Here is a 19,155-nt window from a genome sequence, read left to right on the forward strand (position 1 = left end):
TCTCAAAGGGCCTTGACTCTACCACAAACAGGACCTTGCTCACATGAATCTGTCTTTTCAACAGGGCAGGGTTCCATGGAGATGGTCGTCTTTAGAATCTCTGCGAGATCTGCATTTTACATCCATGAGTGATGTGTGAGTTAATTTTTGTATTTTAATACTTTCAGATAGCTGTCTCTTAATTAAGAACCGGAGGTATTGCTTAGCACAATTGATTTCCGAATAAGTCATCTGCTTGCTGCTCTACTATTTTCCTTGGAGCATTACCATGGTTACATCTGGACTTTATTTTATGTTGTTCGTTCGTCTCTATGTACATGCGTGGTGTATGTTTACCTATTTGCATTTATGGACACACCATGAAAACTTAGCATGACTTAAGTAACTTCTTCTTTCAAATGGACAATTTTATGCTCATTGTAGTTGATTGAAATCTATAGCAGGGGCGAGATCCGACAGGAAAGACGGCTAAGTCTTAAGTGATGCAAATATTCATTAAACACTCAAAGAATACGACGAGACTTGATCTTTAATCAAGTCAGTGCTAATCTTCCTTACCAGAAGGTCATCAGCCTCTTTTCCTAACTCATTAAAGTTATTAAAGCATTGATGTATATTTTCAGGTGGTCATTTGGTATTGTCTTATGGGAAATTGCCACGTACGGTAAGTGTCGTGTCATATTATGTGCGACACCCTATGAGCTATAAAACATGTTCTCGTCATGAGATACCAATCCATAAAGCAGCCCAAAGCTAGGAAGGCTCCTCTGTTAAGGTAACTATATAGAAACAAGCATCTTCATTTAGAAAGATGCGTATTGCCAGTCAGTCGAAATTAGACAAGATTAGGGGCCCGCCATACGGCTACTAAACAATATATTCGTCCTACATTTTTTTTCTCCAAGCTGCGCTTAATTTTGTATTTGTAAATGAGCAAATTAAGTCTTTACGAGTCTGTATTTTTCCTAAAAGTTACTTCTGAAATACTTATTGTCTCAGATCCTTGTCTCGACAACCGAATTATTTAAATCATAATGATCTTCTTTCTACCAAACAGGTGAGTTGCCATACCCTGACATTTCATCACCAATTGCCTTAGTAAGTCGACTGGCTACAGGATACCGAATGCCTCGTCCCGACCAATGCTCCGAAGAGCTGTAAGCTTCAAAGTCTTGTATAATGCCGATAGAAAATGAATTGAATAATTGATAATTTTGTAGAAGGCTTCAAATAATGGAAAGTTTACTTGCCATATTTTAGAAATGATTGAAAAGCGTTTTACTCTTCGAGGATAGTCTTGCAAGATTCTCTGACACACACTTTTTCTCGTTGAAAATCGAGACGATGCATGGAATGAGTCGTTATGATTTAAAAAAGATTTGCATATCAAATCAAATGTCACACTCGGCAAATCAGTGATCTTTCCAATGCTCATTGTCATGAGTTTAAAGTCCCCCTTTACACCCCTTTTCAGGTTTGATACGGTCAATCTAGATGCTGATAGTGTCAGCTTCAGGAAAACGTTAACTAATAGTGCATTCAATTTTTAGATATGAGCTAGTGAGTTCTTGCTGGAAAGAAAATCCTATGATGAGACCAGCCTTTTCAGAGATCGCCCACCAGCTGAAGACTTTTTTGCGAGAAGTGAAGGTAATTAATGGTTGAAGGCTGATAGTTTCTAAAGAAACTGTTTGGGGCTGCGTCGGTGGGGATAACGAAATAATTTGGATATATCAACAAAGTTGAAATGGTAAATTAGCCTCCGTTACGATTACAAAAGCTGACGTTTCGAGGGTTAGCCCTTCATCGAAGGGCTCCGACGAAGGGCTAAGGCTCGAAACGTCAGCTTTTGAAATCGTTACGGTGGCCAATTTACCATTTCAACTTTGTTAATTAATGGTTGCATTTACAAGATTTCCATTTCTTCCCTTGAGTATCGCCTTTCTTAAAACCTGATCTGTCCTCTTCTTCCTCCTTCAATTTTTTTTGATCGATGATTCAATATACCCTTTCATGGACTCCTCTGTCACCCTGTCAGTCCCTCTGGTAAACCTTTTATTTTCAACCCCTGCCATGAATACATTCATCCATTCGCAACCATAGTCAACCATCCGCTTCCTTGTCTGTCTGTCCATCTGTCGACATCTGTATGACTGTCCGTTCATTCTTGTATTTGTTCCTAACGTCATTCACTACTTTTGTTTAATTCATATAAGGCAATTGTTTATTTCCTTATTCACTTTTGTGAATTATCAATGGTTGACTGTTTATTCCAATGATTTATTTCAGAGGACATATGCAAATATCACAGAAGAAAACAATGGAGAGGCTTGATGACGTCCTGATGCTAAAGAAAACCCCTCATTTTATTTAATTAGTAGTAGGAAGAGAATCGCGATATCTCAAATAAGTGCATAGATGAATAAGGCCTAACGTATTTGACCCAGGTACCTACCACGCTCAAAAAATTTGATTCAATTTGTTTCCTTGTAAGAGAAGGTTCCGCACGTTTTCTTCACAATAGGTAGTGTAAATCGCAGTAAAGAATATACGGTGCACCCATCTAAGCACGCATCTATCCTAGCTTGTGAGCAGCTCCTCCTTAATAATTTTCTTCGCTCGCAGGAAAACTACACTTCTTTTGCGCTCAAGCCGCTTTCTACGTGCTTTACAGCAGAAGAGAGCACAGCCAATGCTTCTTACTTTATTAAATAAAAGATGGAACTTTTCAAAGATCATGACTTGCAAATGAAACCATAATTTCAAATCAGAGCTACAGAGAGCCAGAAGCGAGAAAACACACCCACTTACGAGAGATGTGTGTGACACTCGACAGAAGAGAGATATAAATTTCAGCATGTAACATCGTAACAAATATATTACTCTCAACAACTTTCCCAAGTAAAGATAATTATATTAACACGTAAACGAAGCTCAGGCATGAATAAAAAAAAAAAGGAAAGGAAAAACTATTTTATCATATTACAGCCAAAATAACGATAAAACTTGACTTTATTTGCGGTTGGCAAGTGCTTAAGTTTAATTACATGTTATTCAAGTGCCTATCTTCAAAATATTCTTCATTAAATACAAACTATTTACACCATCATAATTAGAGAATATCTGTCATATATTTATCATATGTGTATAAAAGTAATAAAACGACCCACAAAACGAGAAGATAAACGCAATAACCGACACTATAATTCAGGCAATAGTCTGGGTGCCAGGCCCTCATGATTAGCGCTGCAGGAAGAGGTTTGCCGAGGGTCTGGCAAGTGAGAGACCCCAGCAAACTTTTCGCCGGCTCACGTTGCCCAGGGCCCCATACTTTCCCGCGGACGAAGAGACACTTGCGCCGAAGCGTTTATAATGAGGGTTAACTCACAAGCTGATTAGTCAAATCATTAACATGTCTTCTGGGAAAGGCTAGCTCAGTCTCATTACTATGCAACAAAAGATGCACCTCGACAATCATCAATCACTACATGAGGGCAGGCCATTATTGCGACAAACAAAATACACATAAATGTTTCGTGTTGATGTTTTCTGTCCTTTTCGAGTGTTGAAAATGTTTTGTACGTGAATTACACTGCCGTTTGTGAACTCTCAATCTTTTTTTTAATTTTTGTTGAATTTTGATCAAATACACCTTAAGTTAAATTTGCTGAAACTGAACCTATCAGGCTTTTTCTTTGGAGTTCAAATACGATAAATTTTGATCTTTTATCTTAGTAACACAACCTTTGTTCAAACAAAGCCATCGCTGAAAGCTGCCGAGGCGCTTTACCGAGTCCTAAATATCTTTAAGAGGCTAAAATCCAAAGTTTCGGGACAAGATTTGACGGTATAGGTTGATGGTTACCGAAATACTCCAAGAAGTCTTAGTGTTAAAAGCTGTTATTCAAGCCTTATTACCGAGGATTCTAGAGACTGGCGACAAAGCTATTTCAGAGAACACAAGAGAGCTATGGAAAGGAGGCCTTCGAAAGCAATGTTAAGACAAATTAAAAACTCCACCAAGATATCCCATCGAACCTTTTTCTATTAAGCGAGGAATAGCCAAACAAGAATGTAACCGACGTTAAAGCCAAATACCAACGAACAGAAGTACTAAACTGAACAAGTAAACACAACAGCCGTTTAGTTTTTGGCCTTTTTTACAGCCTGGCAGTTGCCACGCAGTGATTGGTTAAAGACTCAACCCGTCTTGGTTGTCATCTTTAAACTGGACAACATCTGATCATATCCTCACCAGTTACAGCTGAATTGCTCATTTCACTTCTTTTAAATTCTTCAACAAAACATCTCACACGTCCGTGACGTCTGCTGACCGTCTGCATAATAATCGAGTTCTCTCCACCCATGGTTCTATTCTGTTTTTCTTCTGGTGTTTTACTGAATTATCTTTAATAATTTCGCATTCTTTTCGTCGCAATCATGTCCCGCTTTCGTTTTCCTTAGTCGGCAAAAGAAGATAATGTTCACCATGATTGACAACAGAAGGCAGGCCATTAAAGTAATCATGATTGTCCAATTGAGCTCTGAAACTGAAGAAATATAACATGGGTGAGACTAAGCAATGCGCACGTCATGTGGAAAAGTTGGTCACTCAGTCGAAGCCTTATGATCAGTAAAAACTTACTGTACGGCCGGACCAATACTCGTGGTCTTAAAATAAGCGAGGAGAATTTGCTAGTTTTCTATAATCAAGTTATGGATAGATATTCTAGTCTTCTCGGATAAGGACGAATAAACCGTAGGCCCCGTCTTCTGCAGGGTTAGGGGTAGGAGACGTTAATTTCCCACGCACGAGATTACTGTGTGGTGAATGTCCTCCCCTGGGTGGGATGGGTTGGTGTTGGCCCTGAAAAGCTCCTATGGGGAGTGGTCAATTAACCTACATATTAACCTACATATTCCACTAATTTATTGGTGTTTTTCTCGTTGCCATGTTCCCACCAATCACGTAGCTCCATTTTCTGCCTTTAAAAGCACACACAACCCACAATTCCTCTATTCGCTCTGACGAAGGGCTAATGCTCGAAACGTCAGCTTTTATAATTGTAACGGTGGCCAATTTACCATTTCAACTTTGTTGATATATTCAAATTATTTCGTTACTGTTATAGTGTTAATGAACTAGGGTTTAATAAATACGTATGATGCACGATCCTCGCAGTAGAGAGCGCTATTTATGCAATAGCGAAAATCAGACCTGTACGGGATTCGAACCACTGACCTCTGCGATACTAGTGCAGCGCTCTACCAATTGAGCTAACAAGCCAAGTGGGAGCAGGCCGTTAAGTGGATTCGTAATAAACCCGATCAGATACAATGAATATATGAAGTTCATATATTTTGAACTGCGGTATTAGATATCTAATACCGTATTGCATGGTTGGCCAGCCGAAGAGAGTACGCCAGAGGAACTCAGATTTTATCGCGCCAAACGTGAAGAATTTACAGTGGAGGATGGTTGCTTGTTGCGTGGTACAAGAGTAGTGATACCCTCTAGATATCGAAGTGCTGTCTGAATAACATCTTAACCACCCAGGAATGGTGCGAATGAAGTCTTTGGCACGATTGCATGTCTGGTGGCCAAACCTAGACAGCGACATCGAACAGACCGTGAGAGATTGCACTGATTGTCAAGCCAACCGTTGTAGAGCGCCTTTTAAGGTGGTCAACCCAGGGATCTGGCCTACCCCCCGTGGCAGCGTTTACATGTGGATTTTGCTGGACCATTCAATGGAGGAATATTTTTTATAGTGGTTGATGCCAAGTCTAAGTGGATGGAAGTGATTCAAATACCCTCCACCAGTGCCTGCGCCACAATTGGAGCTCTACGCAGCTTGTTTGCTACGCATGGCTTGCCGGAGGAGATATTGGCCGACAATGGTCCACAGTTTGTCGCAAGAGAAATAAAAGATTTCTTAACTTCCAATGGTGTTCGCCTGTGTTTGTCGTCACCATATCATCCTGCATCCAATGGTGACGCTGAACGTGCAGTTCGGACATTTAAGGAAGCCATGAGAGTCATGAAGAATGAACCGGGTACCTAAACGCAGAAATTGGCTCGATTCCTTTTGAGCTACCGAACCACGCCCCATACCGCCACTGGGTGTCCACTAGCAGAAATTTTGATGGGTCGCAGATTGAGAACAAGGCATGAGTTGCTTAGACCCAACTTGTCTGCACGGATGGAACAAAAGTCGAGGAGGATAAATCCCATGGTCAGACGCGGTTTCGAGGTTGGTGAACCTGTCATGGTGAAGGATTATCGTAATCGTGGATCCGCTAGGACTAAGGGGGTTGTTCAAGATCGACTGGGTCCGGCCACATACCGAGTGCTAGTTGAAAAGTTGTTTTGGAAAAGACATGTCGATCAGTTGCGAGAACTAGCTGGCTCAAAGGTAGCCGATGTTGAGCCGAATAGCTGTGAATTACCAGAGATCGATTTGCCTGAGAAGGTAAATGCAAGTGTGTCTGTTCCAACTCAAGACCTATCGCCCCCAACAACAGTCTATGCCGAATGAGAAGTCTACCAAGCCCTGGGTTGAAGTGGCACGAAATCTGCTGTGTTGTCCCTGAAATGGCTGGAAAAACCGATTTCTTAACTAGTTCGCAGACTTTCTAAAAGGAAACTCTAGTAAAACATAACGTTACCGGTAGACATTTGCGTGCCCGTGATGTCCTTCTCATAAAAAAACAACCTTTGGAAAGCGCCCCGATCGCCAAAGCTTCTGTAAAGGCCAAAAAGAAGGGGAAGAACAAGACCGGAAGGAATTTGCTGTTAAAGTCAACACCGCGTACCTAATAACTAAAGAGGAACCTCCTTTTAGTAAATATGAGCCTATTCTAGCACTTCAAAAGAAGAATGGTTTGAAAATTAGCCAAACTTACGCCAATGACAAACGTTGCGGCACTCTGATGTCTACATTTGGCACCGTTTTAACATATTTGGCGCTTTCTTTCGTTGAATGTTTCGATAAAAGCCGAAAGAAGAGGAGAAATTTTGTATAAATACCGTATTTGTTCGAATAGTCAGAAATCCCGAATATATTCCGCCCTGAAATAACTACATTTTAAAGATGAAATATTAACAAACGCTGCATCATGATGTGGCATTTATCTATTCGAATTATAGTCTCAAAAAGGTTTAATGTTTAAGCTCATCGCATTCGAAGCTCAAAGGTATATAATCAAAACCGCCTTCCGGTTAGCTCAATGGATAGAGCGCTGGACTTTTGTGCGGGAGGTCGAGGGTTCAAGCCCCGGCCGGACCAACACTCAAGGTCTTAAAATGATTGAGAAGAATATGGTACCTTTCTATAACTTTAAGTAACGGTTAGATATTCTAAGTCTTCTCGGATAGAGACGAATAAATGGAGGTCCCGTCTCCTACAGGGTTAGGGGTAGGAGACGTTAATTTCCCATCCCCCTGAGGTGGGATGAGTGCGATTTAATCGGGGGACTACTCGCATGGATCGCATATGTTCCGTTCTAGTCCTGCCCTACTGCGGTAATGCTGTGAAATATGGTAAGAAAGACGAAAACAATATACGCTTCTTCAGCTTATTGAAGCTTTGGAAATTTGCCCTTTTCGATGACCATGTTTTTCATTTTGAAGTTAGTATACCTCCGTGCTCTTTCACTATACTTCCCTCTAACATTCTCCCAATGCGCAGTTAAATTTCTTTGTGAAAGCGGAGTGCTTAACTAGGGAGTCTCTCTTCCTCTCTCCAGTTCCTTGTGTTAACAATTTATTTTCGGACTTTGCGTTCGGGAAGTTTTTCAGCAAGGTTGAAAGTTCTCTTAGCCCATGTTCCACACGGCTTTTTTTTTTGGCTTCCAGTTGTTTGTTTATCAAGTATACTCCGATTGCGTTTACATCATTTTCCTTTGCCTCATCGCGCGTGTCATGCTAAACTGACCTGTACGCGTGATGTCCTCGGACGACGCTATTAAAATTTACTTCGAAATACATTTTACCATACCATATTTAGCAAGAAATAAATTTGATTTTAGATAAACGCCAATGGCCAAATTCGGGGTCTTAGCTGAAACTATTAATAAAACGCTGCTTAGGAACAATGCGACCATACTTAATAAAACTAAAACGTAGACAATGTCTAAACTTTACCAAACTTTGCATTTCCTATGGAGAGATAGATAGATGGATAGATAGATAGATAGATATATAGATAGATAGATAGATAGATAGATAGATAGATAGATAGGTAGATAGGTAGTTTATTGACTAAAATCATAGCAGCCGTAGGCTGAGTCACGTCTAGCTTACAATTATTAATATACGTAAATATGTATATATATATATACAATAAGGAAACTATAAGGACCCTATAGTATAATATATATTTAAAAATATAAATGCCATCAATTAAATATCTAGATATAAGATATGATTACCAGGAACGTTCAGTTGAACACTACTTTATCGTCAAACGAATCATTATCGTCCTCTCACCATGGACTATTGGTTGCATCTCAACGACAATCGAACGCATTAACTTTCAATTTCATCTTCGAAAAAGGGACTTCGTATACGAGCGACCACTTTCAGAGTCAGTTTAGCGGCTGGATATCTCTCCGTTAGCAGGTACATCTTCGCCAGTGAAGTGACCTTTTTTCCATGAGTCGATTAACCCAACCTAACTGTCTCTTCCTTTAGATGAAGTCCTTCTGAGGCGGAAAAAATAAAAGAAAAATATGACCGAGTTCGTTTATCGTAAGCATCTGCTAAGTATAAGAAATAGGAACCTTTAGCAGTCAGGACGGCGACACAAAGGAAGACGTCGATTAAAATTGAATTTATACTTTTAATTAGAATTTCGAAAATGGCTGCAGGTGTTTACTATCTCTTACAGCGCCATACCTCAATTTCAGCATAACGTATGGTGGCAGCGTTGTGTTCCAAATGGAAATTACAATCATTTGTCGTCGCGGTTTCCGTTCGCACGCGACGCAAATTTTGCTAATTTTAGGTTGTTGTTTTGCAAAGGACGGCAAAGAAATGTACAAAGTTTTAAAACACAAGTGCTGAGCTATTGTTCTGCCCACGAGATCTTTTGTTTTGCCACGTCCTCGTTGCCGTCGTCGTCGTGGTTTGCTTAAGGTCCCTATTAGGTACCTTAAGAAAGCACGACGGCGACTTCAAGGAAGACTTGGATTAAAAAATTAATTTCTACTCTTAGTTAGAATTTCATGAATGGCAGCAGGAGCTTACTGTCTCATACAGCGCCACAGTTCAACTTCAGCATGACGTATAAAGTAGCCGTTGAGTTCCAAATGGAAATTAAAATAGTCTGCCGTCGCGGTTTCGGTTCGCAGACGACGCAAATTTTGGCGATTTCACGTTGTCGTTTTGCATAGGACGGCTAAGAAATGTACAAAGTTTCAAAACGCACGTGCTGAGCCATTGGTCTGCCAATTAGATCTCTTGTTTTTCCACTTCCTCGTTGCCGTCGCCGTCGGGGTTTCTTAAGGTCCCTGTTATTCGAATCGAGAGGAGGCGGATGGTGATGTCACTGTAAAATGTTGCGAAGGATTTATATCCCTTGACGTAAGGATTAGCAGAGATCAGATGTGTAAATGTTAAACTACAAGAGATTTTGATCATTTCTAATTAATACTAGTGGGATTATACGTTATTTTAATTTATTGTAAGAGTACATCGTGTCCGTTGGTAGGCTACCTAGCTTATTCAAGTTTACGATCCCATAAAAGTAGTTTTACACGGACATGAAGAGTTCACTCGCTCGATACAAAGTTCTTGTCAAGCCAAACAATCCCTTTTCTTTATGATAAGCACTGTTTGAAATAACTTTGCTTTCTTACTGCAGGTCATTACAACATAAAAATTCACTGTTTTTTTTTTTAAGTTCGTTGCATTTGCTTGCCACCGAAAAAGTAAGTCATCAAAAGTTTTTAGTAGGTTTGCGAACAACCTCGTCTCTGTTCACTTTAGATTTTGTTTGTTACTGTTAGCGATTTCGATAAAGGGGCAAAACAAAGGCTCAAGCAAATGAGTTACTGAGTAATCGACAGACGAAACTATAACCATATGTATTCGGTAGGATACAAACGTTTGGGGATAAATGAAAGAGAAAATTTTTAATGAAATTATATACCTTTTAGCGGGAGTTTTGTGCAAAATCGCCAAATTTGTGACCCCCTTTTCCCTTTTTCCTTTCACAACTGCCTGAACGGGTAAATTTAGATACAATAGCTTAGTAATACCCTGGTTCGACCTATTACCTTAGTATACTACCTTCTTCTAAGAAAAGAACTTATTTTAAATAAACAATCCCATCTACAGGTCATTCCAAACTTCCACGTAACAAATTTGTCTACATGTCATGCTGATGGGTTACTTTTGGCTTCAAGGAGCTTTGACGTGTTCAGTACTATTGACTGTTACCGGCGCTTTGTGGAATCTTCCATTTGTCAGAGCTGAAACGTGCAATCCCAGTATAAAAAGTAAGTAGTTAAACGTCTTTGTCAAAGAACAAGTAGATGCGAATGCTTTTCTTGTATGTATATGTATGAGTATGTATGTGTGCAGGAAGTGTAAAATGGCTACCATACAAACAGCTCTAAAAAAGAGGACGCGGAGGATGCTGATATCTTCTTCAAAATGTTTCGCATGTCTAGAGAAGAAAGGAAGAAGATAAAGACTCAAATGATTCAGTGTTTGTATACAACGTTTCGGGCTTCGGCCTTCTTCAGGTGGAGAATTCATATTAGAAATAAACAATAAAAAGCTTAATTAAAACGGGATCTAGAGTATATGAACTGCACTCACTTTACATCATAAGATAGATTTATCTTTCGCATCGCTAGATCGGCTAGAAAAAGATTGCGTATTATTAATCTTTCTATTATTATCATTTATTATCAATTTCTCTAGCCCAGCAGGACCCGTTGTGGACATCTCGTCAAGTCGAGAAAGTAACAAAAGACCCGTTTTTGCTTCCACAAATTATAGGGGTAATTTTAAAAAGGAAAGTAGAATAGCTGCTATCTAAATAACAAAAAAGGTATTGTTCCTTTAATGTGAAATAAACAAGCATCGTGCATCCCTTTTTTGATGAGAAAAAAAAAGGTACATTTTCTTAATGCATGTTTTCAAATTGAGACGTTTTTGAAAATGGGTGTGTATCTATTTATTATAGTAGAATACATGTGTATAGTATACAAAGACATGTCTATAAGATAAATTTATTTATAATTTTTATCTTCGTTAGATAGGCTAGAGGGAGAGAAAAATGTATTATGGTTTTTTAATTATTATTTATCATCAATCTTTCTAACACAGTTAGACCCGTTGTCAGCATCTCTTCAAGTTCAGGAAACAGCTGCTTACCCATTGGTGCCAACATAACCCTGACTTGTACAGCACAGCCCAGAAAGACAGACGAAGTATATCTGGATAGATGGGTCGATTATATCGAGTGGTACGATCCACACGGTAGACGCGTTGGAGCTAAATGCGAACAGCCCTCAGACGTACATGCTCATAAACGTAAATTAAGCTGCCCATTGTTGCTTAAAAGTTTGACAGTTGACCAATTTGCCAGCTACACATGCCAAGCTGGAAATGGTTACGTAAAACACTGCACAAGGAAATCAATAACGATAGGTGAGCAGCCTTATGATACCTCTACATAATATATGACATCCTGCGATCTATATGGCGAAGGTGGTTGTCGCGCTCCTGCACTTCCTCAACCTTCTCTTCATGAAATTCCCTATAAAGTGTAGTCCGCTTTAATACGATTCTTCCGGATGTCAAAAAAGGCTTAGCCCCCGACATCCAAAGAAACGGCCGCAAACGAGACTACTCATAGCGTCACATGCATCTAAATATATCATTTTTATATCAATTTGCAGATGCCTATATACCTGAGATCGTTAAAGGTATAACGAACCAAAGTGTATCGATCGGTTCTGTTGCTACTTTTAGATGCACTGCACTCCGTAGAGTACAAATAACGCCTAAGACGAATGCAAATATCACGCGGTATTTGTACTCCAGAGAACCGGTTGGACAGGTTTTCACGCATCACGCAAGCGACCAATATGCGACTTTGCTAATACTAGGGTCAGAATGAATTGCGGGATTGGCCGAGCCAGTACCAGGTCGCTCAAGGGGCATGTTGCTTCGCACGGCCTATGTCTTAGTTGCTGCAGTATAAGATGTAGAGTCCAAAAGCGTCACAAATTCCTTTAGATTTGTCTGTTTGCAAACCTTTTGACTTTTTATGATAGGTCGAGGTGATCATTTATCTATGTGGAAATGTGAAAATGACCGTAGACATCCTGAAAGGGACAAAATTTTGACCAAAACCTTTTGCTTGTAACGAGTGGGCTCATGCTGTCCGTAAAAACTTCTTACACCTTCCCTTCGTTCAAGACATCTTCAGTTTCTTTTACAGTTGCGGTATATAATCCCGCCCATTCTTTTTCCTTTGTCCGATTTTTAATGGAAATCAATTGATATCTTTACTCCCAAGTTTTTCCCCAGGAGAAAACATTTTAGAGCAAATCCGTGCAAAAATCAAACATTACATGGCAAACTTTAAAGACTAAAATTCGCTGTTCTTTCGCATACGGGTAGCCTTTTGAAAGTATACAAATGCTGTGCATTTTTTTCCATGAAAAAAATTATTTGCTTTCGAAAAAACGAAAACGTTTCGTTCTCAGTCCTGAAATCGATTTCGCGACACCGAACAGGTTTAAAATAGGTCACGATTCACTCGAATTGCGTATCAAAAAAACTGCGTTAGTAAAAGCTGTCATAGTTCCAAGTTGTTGTACAACTTGTCATAGTCTAAACACCGTGATTTCATAAAGATTAGATTAATTCCAATATTCAAGAGAAGTCTAAAGCTTATGAATCTCCCGTGTTGCTTAAAACGGTAGCTGAAAAACAACGATCATTTTGAGCATGTGCCTTTTTCTCAGAATTTGCTAAGATTGCGTATGATTATACTAGAGTTGATGATCTTTCAGAATGTGCAAAGTTTAGCTTGGGGAAATGAATTTGTTTTTTTTTTAACAATTTTTTGAAAATTAATCGTGAAGAAAGCCATAAAATCACGCAATCCTGTTGGGTACATGTGACCATCAAGAAATTGATATAATAAAAATTGACACAACTTCGATGCATATAGCAAGGTAAATATAATAACCCTAACTCAAATATTATATTTTTAGCTGTTCATATGAGTCCAGAGTTTTTCTGTTTTGCCGTTTTCTCCATTCGGCGGTCTCCGTAAGTTTGACATCCGTACCGTCTCTTTCTGTCGCGGCTCGATCAAAACGGCTGCTCCTGAAAACGTCTAAACTTTGCAATTTGTGTTCCTTGTGTGCTTGATACGACGTGTTGGTGTTCTTTGGGACAAAATTGATTAAAACACTGATCGAGCCGTCTATTCAAACTTATGTTCAGAGTTTTGTGCCACCGATCCTTCTTATCAACTATCATGTCTGACAGATTTACATAGAGGCCGAACGAGCTTGCCTGACAGTTGAATTTGTTCATGGAGTGGTGGGGGGGAGGGGGGGGGGAGAGGGAAAGTATACGGTCTCTCTCTATAATGCGTTACTTTGGGGTAGCAGATTTCTCTTTACATCGCTAATAAACTATTTTACCAATAATTTATCTTCCTTGTTCCCCTCAATTTTATGTAATTAAATTAACCTCATTAGTGTATGTTTCTTTCTCACTTGAACTAAATAAAAATTCAAAATTTAAGAAAAAACATACTTTGCGTGTTCCTCCTCTTGGGGAAATGATGGAGGTTTTTGCTCTGTCGGGAGTATAGTTCTTGTTCGCAAATTTAGCATATTTTATTGCCGCGCTATGCAAATAACGTAGGGTAGTTCAGTCAATTGAAAACCATCGAGACCTCTTTTCTGTTTTGAACTGATTTCATTGAAAACTTCGCAACAACGATCGCCAGGAACAAAAGAAGAGAGACATATGGCAAAAAGAACCACTCTTGGCCACTGAGAATACCTTATCCACCTTATGTACCAATTACTGTCACGAACTCTTGCTCAGCCTGATAGTTTTATGTTGCTTTGCAAGCAAGGCGTAAAGTCTCAAAACGGTTCACGGTAAACTGCATGGGAACACATGCTTGAACTAGTTGGCTTTATTGTCAGACCTTTTATGGCTTCCTTCAGAATTTTAAGAAAGATTTGTATTTACAGTATAAAGAGTACAAATGTGAATTGTGAGCTACGAAGAATTCGTTGAAAACTAAACCGGTTTTGATCGTAGCTGTAGCGGCGGGCTTTTCTGTTCATGATAAACCTCACGATTGAAATTAACCAAACGGTAAAATGAAGACCTTGGAAAATTCGAGAATATCACATCCAAGTTGGCGTCAGTATATTTGCATTGTTCTTTACGCTTTTTGAGTTGCCCATGATTTCTAAAACAAAAACAATATTGTTTTTGTTAATGGTCACGCATACACAACATGGCGTGACTTAAGGTGTTTCGTTGACGATTTTCAACAAATTCTTAAAAATCCCACATTCATTTCCCCAAAGTAAACTTTACATATTTTGAAAGATCGTTAACTCGGGTATTTAATCTTACGAAATTCAAAACAAGGGCACAAGCTCAAAATTATCGTTATTTCTCGCCTACCGTTTTCCGTAGCACTAGAGAGCCATAACATATTTACTTCTCTTAAATACTCAGATAAATCTAATGCTTATGAAATCGTGGTGTTTAGACCATGGTAAGTTATACATCAAATTGGAACTATGACAGCTTTTTCTGGCGAAGTAGTTTTGACAAGCGAGTTAAGTGAATCATGACTAGTAATAATTTCCCCCCTGTTTGCACGTGTTGGGATCGCCAAATTGTGCCTAAGTTGAAAACGGCTTCCATTGTTTTTCTCAGGAATTAACAGATAATTAGAGGAACAAAACTGCACGGAATTCATATACTTACTAAAGGGTACATATATGCAAAAGTCGAGTGAATTTGATTTTTTTCAGCTTTGCCGAAGATTTGCGATTTTATTTGATTCTTGCAAGGATCAGCTCATAAGATGTTGTGATAAATCCATTTTCGGGTCCGCAGGCACTTAATCTCTAACGTACTGATCGAACACAACAAGCGGCCATGTTGTCTTTATTACACACACAACAACAACCACCCCGAGGGGGGGTGGTAACGAAAGTAACACATTTCGTTCTAACAGGGAGGTACACGGTTTCGGCTTTCGCTACAATGCTCCCCCTCCTAAGAGACACTGTCCTCAGTGTCATGGTGCTAACCACTCTAACAGGAACGAATAAAGTTAACAATTTAACAACAGCTCTGAACGTCTTGTAAAGTTCTTCTAAAACAACAAGCACTGATCAGTAAACAATAGAAACTAATGTCACTCAAAGTTCCTCCTGTCTATCACGCTTAAGAAACTCTTTAAAAGTCTATTTGAGTGTTCAATATCCAAGGTATTGAAGGGGTTAGACCCAATCACCGTAACGATTTGGTTCTCTCCGCTCCCTTCCATAACGTGTCCGTACATTATGTGGTAGGCTTCCTCGGGAAGGGGTCCCACTGTCCTTCTGCAACACGCCCTGTTGGTCTACAACTGGAACCACTGGCAGGGCATCAGCAGGTATCTCTGCACCTGTATCCCTTCCCGTGTCTGCTTCGTCGTCACTGTTCTCCGCATCAGATTCAGGCTTCTCGGACATTGTTGTTGAATCAGGTTGGATGCTACCATGAACAGAATTCTGAGACTACACGGCAATGCTGCCATCCAGAACACCTTCCCTCAGCACAGTTGGAACAGAGCCACCCGGGATAACAGGCTCAATTTCTCCAACACTCGCAACTTGGGATACAGGCGTAACAGTCTCTCCTTCCTCCGAAATCCAGCTCCTCAATGCTGGTCCGAGATATGGCTTGAGTCGGTCCGCGTGAATAACTTTAGCTTTTGCCCTTCGACTTTTTTGAATACGATAGGTTACATCTGACAACACAGACACCACCAAATAAGGCCCTTCCCACGGACAATCCAACTTGGGGTTCCTGCCTTTCTTTCGGCGTACGTTGTGCAGCCAGACGCTGTCTCCCACCCGGAAAGGCTTACTGGACACTCGTTTGTCATAGTTTCTCTTCTGCCGTTCTGCTGCTTTTCCGAGATGTCGTCGTGCTACCTCGTGGGCGCCAGACAGTCTCTGTTGAAGAGCCAATGCATACTCAGTTGACAGAGGCGGCGTATCTGGAGTTGACTCAGTGACTACGTCAAGTGGGACTTCAATTTCACGTCCAAGCATTAGCATGTTTGGGGTTTCCCCCGTAGACTCATGCACAGAGCTTCTGTAGGCCATCATGCAAGGTTGAAGTTGTAAGTCCCAGTCCTCTTGACTTTCTTTAAGTTTTCCTCGCAGCATTTCAACCAATGTTCGATTGTACCGTTCCACCTGTCCGTCTGACTGTGGATGCAATGGGGTGGTTCTAGTTTTCTCGATATCCAAGAGCTTACACACTTCAGCCATGACTTTGGACTCAAAGTTTGTTCCCTGATCACTATGTAACTCCCGAGGAACTCCAAAACGACACACGAACTCACCCACCAACTTTTCAGCTACTGCAACAGCTTCTTGATTCGGGATAGGATAGCTTTCAGTCCACTTTGTAAAGTAGTCGGTTACAACAAGAACAAATTTATTACCACGAGGTGTCTGAGGTAGTGGTCCAAGTATGTCCATCGCAAGACGTTCCATCGGAGCACCAACCACATATTGCTTCAGAGGCGAACGTCGCTTCGGTCCCCAGCTCTTCTTGGCACCACACTCATGACAAACTTTGATCCATCTCTTGGCTCGTGAAGTTAGGCCTGGCCAGTTGTACCGAGCTCTAAGCGCTCCCAGTGTCTTGTTGACACCCCGGTGACTTGCAGTTGTATGGTTGTGATGAGCTCTGAGCGCCGTTTCTTGCAGGTTGCTTGGAAGTACAATCTGGTACTATATTCTAGTACCACTTCCCTCTTCCCACCTCCGGCATAGTACTTGATCTCGGATTTCCAGTTGGTCCCACTGGGCCCAAAGTGCCTTCACTGTGCGGTCATATGGAGAGACATCTTCCCACTTCAGTCGGACTGCACTTGCACCTTTGCACTGTAATATCACCTTTAGGCTAGGATCTGCTGCTTGTTGCTCATGAAGGTACTCTCGAGTCCACGTTGGTTCCAGTTTGATCGTTTTGCACCAAGTTTCAGGCTGATCATTGGTAAAGCAACCTTCAGTAGTAGCTGACGACAATTCTGCTCCACCTCGCTTATCGTGAAGAATTTCCGTTTGCTCCTTTACAAACTCGTCACTCCTACCCTGGGAAACATCAGTCTGAACAGCAACACTAACCACTTGCTCAACCTTCTTCCACTCCTTACACCATTTGCAACCATCGTTACAAGGTCTTCGTGACATGGCGTCAGCATTTTGATGTCGTTGGCCTTCTCGATACTCAATCTCATATGTAAACACACTGAGGAACTCTATCCATCTTGCCAACTGTCCCTCTGGTTCCTTGACTTTAAGCACTGAGCGAAGGGGGGCGTGGTCAGTCCTTATGCGAAACTTCGGCCCCTGCAAATAGTGACGAAACTGCTTCACAAACTCCACAACAGCAAGCAGCTCTTTCCGCGTAACGCAGTAGTTTCTCTCGGCCTTGGTCAACGTTCTGCTCGCATAAGCAACTGGATGCTCCACCCCATTCTTTAACTGACTCAAGACGGCTCCAATACCATGGTTGCTGGCATCAGTGTCAAGTATGAACTCCGCAGTGAAATCTGGGTATGACAAGACAGGAGCTGTGGCCAACAAGGTCTTCAAGGTATCAAACGACACCTGGCACTCGGATGTCCAAGTAAAGTCAACATTTACTTCAGTCAGTTTGTGAAGAGGCCTGGCTACCAGGGCAAAATTTGGAACAAAACGTCGATAGTAAGTGGCAAGTCCTAGAAAGCTCTTTACTTCAGTTGCATTCTCAGGTACTGGCCACTCATTGTTCTGTTCAGACTACTAAAGTAACTTCAAGTGAAAACCACATGTATTTTTATATACCATAATAGTAACACAACAAAATCTCCTCAGTAGGGTGGTCTCGTCATAAGTCTAGTCTCACTGGGGGGCGTGAGATCCTCCCACTGCGGGTCCGGGCCCGAACATCCTCCCCACCTCTCCAATACTTTTGGAGACTTGACAGTGGTTTCCGTGTAACTTGTTTCTTCTTCGCCCTTTCCTTGACCCTTCGAGCAACAGACTCCCCACCGTAAGCACCGCTGTCACAAAATTCACCACTTCCAAATTGAGTACTGCTTGCTTCCAAACGATGTAGCCTCTGTACAGGTCTCCTTAGAAGCCCTTTCTTTGTCTTCAAAACAACAGTACGAATCAAGCCGTCTTTTCCAGGAAGCAATCTTTCAACTCTTCCCATCGGCCACTTTCCTCTCGACACCTTGTCTTCAGAAATCAGCATTACATCTCCAATCTTGAGGGCTGGTTGTTCATTCACCCACTTCTTTCTAACGGATAACTGATGCAAGTACTCTCCCCGCCACCGTTGCCAGAAATGGTTAATAAGCTTCTGCTGGTACAGATATCGCTGCCTCGTTGTGCTTTTGTTTGCTGAAAGTTCGTCTACGAAGTCCGGTAAGCTAAACAGGGATCTTCCAATAGCAAGATGAGCTGGTGTTATAGGCGTTAGATCTCTTATGTCGTCACTTACTGTGGTGAGCGGTCTCGAGTTAATAACGGCTTCAATCCTGGTAAGGATGGTGGCCAACTCTTGATAGGACAACAGCGCTTTGCCCAAGATCTTGCGAAGAGGTTCCTTCACTGAACGCACCAGCCTTTCCCACCAGCCGCCATGCCAAGGGGAGCGCTCGACGATGAACTTCCACTTGATTCCCTTGGAGGTCAATTTGGCCTGGAGCTCTTCCTGATCTATCCTGTCCCACAATCCTTTATTGACAGATGACCCTTGTGTGAACAACTGTTGGATCTCACGGTCAGCGCATTTGAACGTCTTCGCATTGTCAGACCAGATGGTTCTACAGAGCCCTCGTCTACTGATCATACGAAGAAATGCCT

The 19,155-nt window shown here is 41.1% G+C and overlaps 2 protein-coding genes and 1 long non-coding RNA gene across 4 annotated transcripts in view; 2 read left to right on the plus strand and 1 right to left on the minus strand.

The window, feature by feature from the left end:
• The window catches only part of LOC111320389 (fibroblast growth factor receptor 2), a 55,139-nt gene extending 52,027 nt beyond the window's left edge, over positions 1-3,112 (plus strand). For both annotated transcript variants that reach the window (XM_088731539.1, XM_088731536.1), the window contains 5 exons: positions 65-135; positions 624-664; positions 1,058-1,157; positions 1,551-1,650; positions 2,290-3,112. In XM_088731539.1, the coding sequence (XP_088587665.1) occupies positions 65-135; positions 624-664; positions 1,058-1,157; positions 1,551-1,650; positions 2,290-2,334 (357 nt within the window). In that variant the 3' untranslated portion in view covers positions 2,335-3,112. The remainder of the gene's footprint in view (positions 1-64; positions 136-623; positions 665-1,057; positions 1,158-1,550; positions 1,651-2,289) is intronic.
• LOC148740879 (uncharacterized) lies at positions 2,719-10,327 on the minus strand. Its single transcript, XR_015991151.1, has 3 exons — positions 8,492-10,327; positions 2,865-4,550; positions 2,719-2,828 (listed from the first exon to the last, which is right to left on the minus strand). It is a non-coding gene; the product is annotated as an uncharacterized LOC148740879 (long non-coding RNA).
• On the plus strand, positions 9,800-12,883 carry LOC148740880 (uncharacterized). The gene is made up of 4 exons (XM_088731571.1): positions 9,800-9,933; positions 10,343-10,503; positions 11,342-11,665; positions 11,917-12,883. The coding sequence occupies exons 2-4, from the start codon at positions 10,383-10,385 to the stop codon at positions 12,135-12,137; spliced, it is 666 nt and encodes a 221-aa protein (XP_088587697.1). The 5' UTR covers positions 9,800-9,933; positions 10,343-10,382; the 3' UTR covers positions 12,138-12,883.
• The last annotated feature ends 6,272 nt before the right edge of the window (positions 12,884-19,155 follow it).

Source organism: Stylophora pistillata, chromosome 1, assembly GCF_964205215.1.
Source record: "Stylophora pistillata chromosome 1, jaStyPist1.2, whole genome shotgun sequence".
In the NCBI taxonomy this organism is placed as follows: domain Eukaryota; kingdom Metazoa; phylum Cnidaria; class Anthozoa; order Scleractinia; family Pocilloporidae; genus Stylophora; species Stylophora pistillata.